The following is a 4,212-nucleotide window of genomic DNA, read 5'->3' on the forward strand; positions in this document are numbered from 1 at the left end:
ATCCCCGCCACCCCCTTCCTCCTTGTTGCCGACAGGCCCAGCCCAACGTCCGGTCGTCGCCTCAACTCTGTCCTGTTCTACCTCGTCGTCGATGGTCAGGCTTGTCACCGCCCCTCCCCGGTTTACCTCGCCGCCAAATCCAGCCCGCCGTCCCCGCCGTGAGAGGTACCACTCTGCCTCCTCCCCCTCCCCCTCCACCCTCTTCCCCTTCCTTCACCTACCACCTCCTTCCCTCGTCGGCCTATTCCATCCATGTCTCCAGTGAGCAAGGACACGGTCGTGTGGCGGGACACAACTCATATTTATGTTTGTTCATTGCTTGTCATGCTAAAATAAAATATGTCGTGTTAAGTTTCTTTTTTTTGCATATTTTTCTGCTAAGATTGGATTTGTTTGTATTGTCATAGATGAATGAATTGGCAAGAAAATGAAGGCAACTAATTGTGAGAGGAGTCGGACTAGTAGCTGGGTTGTATGCTTACATGATGGTCATGTTTAGAAGAGCTAGACAACAAACACCGATGATAACCGTGGGCAGCATGGACGATCGTGCCATATCTAGAGAGTCAAATGTAAGATACATTTATCACTCTAGTGTCTGATCTTCTTTGAGTTGATGTTAGTTGATGCTTGTTGAAACTAGCCCTTTTGTAATGCCTACTGATGCAACTATCCCTTTTGTATTTCAAATGAGACTACTGATGGTTATTATGTCTTATGTAATATGAATCTACTCGCACACCGCTACAATTTATGGTTATTATGTAATATGAATTTACTTGTGCATCGCTACAAATTATGGTTATTATGTGTTATGTTAATTGCTGATTTTTTCTTCTTAATATAATCATTGTTCAGATTATGTTGGCATGGTAATATTTTATTGCTGGAAGTGTATACTGAAATGTCAAAATGTTTTTTCAATATAATCTTAGCGCCAAAAAAATGTTCATGCAGCCTAGCTCAGATACAGGCTACCAAACACAGTCTTGGCATAACATGTCTCGTCTGATGCAGCCTACCAAACACAGTGTGAGTTCAGCATGCGTCAATACGTACAGTGCTACCAAACAACTGCAGTTGCATGTACTAAGCATGTCTAGACTAAGCATGTTTCAAATGGAAACAACTATGCTAGGATGGAAACAACTACCAAACACACCATATATGGTTGACGGTATCTATCGTTGGTGGGTTGCCTTTGTGAGCACCATCTCTAACCAAAAGTCTCAGTTTGCCCAAAGATAAAAAGCAACTAAAAAGGATGCCGAGAGGGCATTTGGAGTTATGTATGCCCGTTTTGCAATTGTTCGTGGACCTGCAAAATAATGGTATCTGGATACCTTATGGGAGGTGATGACATGTTGTGTAATCATGCAGAACATGGTCACATGTTATGTGATCATGCGTAACATGATCGTCGAAGATGAGGGTGACGATGTTGCCGCAGCTCTGGAATTTAAAAACATGGATGATCATATCCAACTTTCGGAACATAATTCGATCGACCACATTTGAAGAATTTATTCAAATGCATCAACAAATACGGCATCGACCAACTCACATGATGTTGAATTATAATTTTGAACTTTTTTAAATTTGAGTTAGTGTTACATGCGGCTATTTAAACGTATGCAAATGATGCGGTAATTTGATAGTGTGGACTTAAAAAAAAAGGCCAGATATATGTGGCTATGGTTCGATAACGTCTTCTCGTATCCGTGTTTATGGACTGGTCCCCTTGTGTGTGGATGAATAAGAGGTAATTTATGGGTTAGCGTTGGAGATGGATTTAGAAAGAAAAGTGGAGATTGTATTATTTTCGTTTTTCTTTTGGGAACATCGCCTGAGTTGGACCGATGTCATGTCGAGTGGTATGCGTACCACGCACCACCGTCGTTTGCCTCGCAAGGCGGGGCAGCCACATTCGTGTGCGTTTGAGTACCCGGTACGGTGCGAGTTGTTGAGGTCAATAACTTCTCGATACAGGGCTCCACTGCACCGTCCTTCTCCCAACCGTACTACTGCATATCGTAATAGTAGTAAAATTGTTCTTTCGTCTCACAGCAAGAACGTGATTAATGGCGGCCGGCTAAGCTGCCTAACCATCCATCCAACTTCAAAGAGGTTTAGCCACTGGACAAACCCGCCGGCGAAGGTAAAGGCTCCGGCAGATCACATCGCGGCGGCCCGCGGATACCTCGACAAAGGAACGTGGCAACCATAAATTACTCCGCTGGAAACAGAAGACGGACCCCGGCCCATTGACAGGCCGATCCTCTTACGCATGATCTGGTTGGTGAGTAAAACCAACCAACTACCTTAAATACCCAGAGCTCACGCATCGGCATCTCGCCGCCTGCTCTGCTCTCAGTCCAATCCAACTCAAAACAACGCACGCGGACGCAGCCATGGCGGATTTGAAGGCTCCGGCCAAGGTGAGGAGGCTGGCGCCGCCCATGTCGTGGCGGTCGCGCCTGTCAATCTTCGCCGCGGGTTACCTCACCGACGCCACCTGCCGCGCTGACGGCACAATCAACCGCCGCCTGCTCACCTACCTCGACCCCGCCGTCCCGCCCTCCGCCGCCCCGCGCAATGGCGTCTCCTCCCGCGACATCGACGTCGACCCGGCAATCCCGCTCCGGGCCCGCCTCTTCCACCCCGTGGGCCTGGCCGGCCCGCTCCCGGTCGTCCTCTTCTTCCACGGCGGCGGGTTCGCCTACCTCTCCGCGGCCTCCCTCGCCTACGATGCCGCGTGCCGCCGCATCGCCAGGTACTGCGGCGCGGCCGTGCTGTCAGTCGACTACCGCCGCTCTCCGGAGCACCGGTTCCCGGCGGCGTACGACGACGGGTTCTCCGCGCTCCGCTTCCTCGACGAGCCCAAGAAGCACCCCGCCGACGTCGGGCCCCTCGACGTCTCCCGCTGCTTCCTCGCCGGGGACAGCGCGGGCGCCAACATCGCCCACCACGTCGCCCGCCGCTACGCCATGTCCTCCCCGTCCTTCACCAAGGTGCGGGTCTCCGGCCTCATCGCCATCCAGCCCTTCTTCGGCGGCGAGGAGCGGACCCCCTCCGAGCTCCAGCTGGAGGGCGCACCCATCGTGTCCATCTCCCGCTGCGACTGGATGTGGCGCGCCTTCCTCCCGCCCGGTGCAGACCGGACGCACGAGGCTGCGCACGCGGCGTCCCCTGCCGCCGCAGCCGGCATCGATTCCCCGGCGTTCCCGCCGGCGGTGGTGGTTATCGGCGGGTACGACCCGCTCCAGGATTGGCAGCGGCGGTACTGCGAGATGCTGACCTCCAAGGGAAAGGAGGTGCGGGTGCTGGAGTACCCCGAAGCCATCCACGCCTTCTATGTCTTCCCGGAGTTCGCCGAGTCCAAGGAGCTTATGCTGAGGATCAAAGAGTTCGTCGCCGGGAGCGACGGCAGCAAATGAGCGCGACTCGTGGCAGTATCGATAGTGTCAGTGTTTGCGTGTGTGGTCGGAATCACTATAGGACCAAAGGATTGGGTGGGTTGCCATGACGTGTCTGGACCATATTCGTAGTGAACTAAAAATAGTGCAGTATGGGTGACGATGTGTAAGAATGGCTGCTACAGGCTCATGAGTACTAGTGTCACATAATAGACGTTCATTTGTTTAGGGAATGATTTTTTTCAACAAAAGAAAGACTGGCAGCAATTCTAACCGACCGATCCAAACGGACGATGATTTCGTCCGTTGGCTTTGTGTCCATCCGATTTATGATTCGGATTGTTTGTTGGCTTTGTGTCCATCCGATTTATGATTCGGATCTGTAGCGTGTCCAACATGTCGATCCATATTTGTCGACGTGGGCGGCTAGCCGTCGGTTTTAACAAATACAAACATTTTGCATTTTTTTTCAAAAGCAAATGAAATAACATAGTTTCACAACCAAAAATAGAATATAGCAAAGTTTCACAAGCCCGATAAAAATTAAATTGTCTAAAAGATACACGTATTGATTGCCAACATGATCCCAATGCTCAACCAAATCATCTTCTAACTGAATATGAGTTTTCCAATCACACATTTCATGATGAAATTGGATGAACTATGCAAATGATGCCGCTTCTCCATCATGCCGAGGCACCACATTGTCACCCTGAAACTCAAACTCTTGATCATGGAGACGTTCGAGGTGCTCATCCTCTATTATCATATTGTGCATGCTCACATAAGCAATCAT

At 50.2% G+C, this 4,212-nt stretch overlaps 1 protein-coding gene across 1 annotated transcript; it reads left to right on the forward strand.

Moving 5' to 3' along the window:
• Nucleotides 1-1,879: 1,879 nt before the first annotated feature.
• LOC123451179 (probable carboxylesterase 18) lies at nucleotides 1,880-3,693 on the forward strand. Its single transcript, XM_045128188.1, has one exon. It carries the CDS (start codon nucleotides 2,412-2,414, stop codon nucleotides 3,435-3,437), a length of 1,026 nt encoding a protein of 341 aa, XP_044984123.1. The 5' UTR covers nucleotides 1,880-2,411; the 3' UTR covers nucleotides 3,438-3,693.
• The last annotated feature ends 519 nt before the right edge of the window (nucleotides 3,694-4,212 follow it).

The sequence above is a fragment of the Hordeum vulgare genome, chromosome 4H, assembly GCF_904849725.1.
Source record: "Hordeum vulgare subsp. vulgare chromosome 4H, MorexV3_pseudomolecules_assembly, whole genome shotgun sequence".
In the NCBI taxonomy this organism is placed as follows: Eukaryota; Viridiplantae; Streptophyta; class Magnoliopsida; order Poales; family Poaceae; genus Hordeum; species Hordeum vulgare.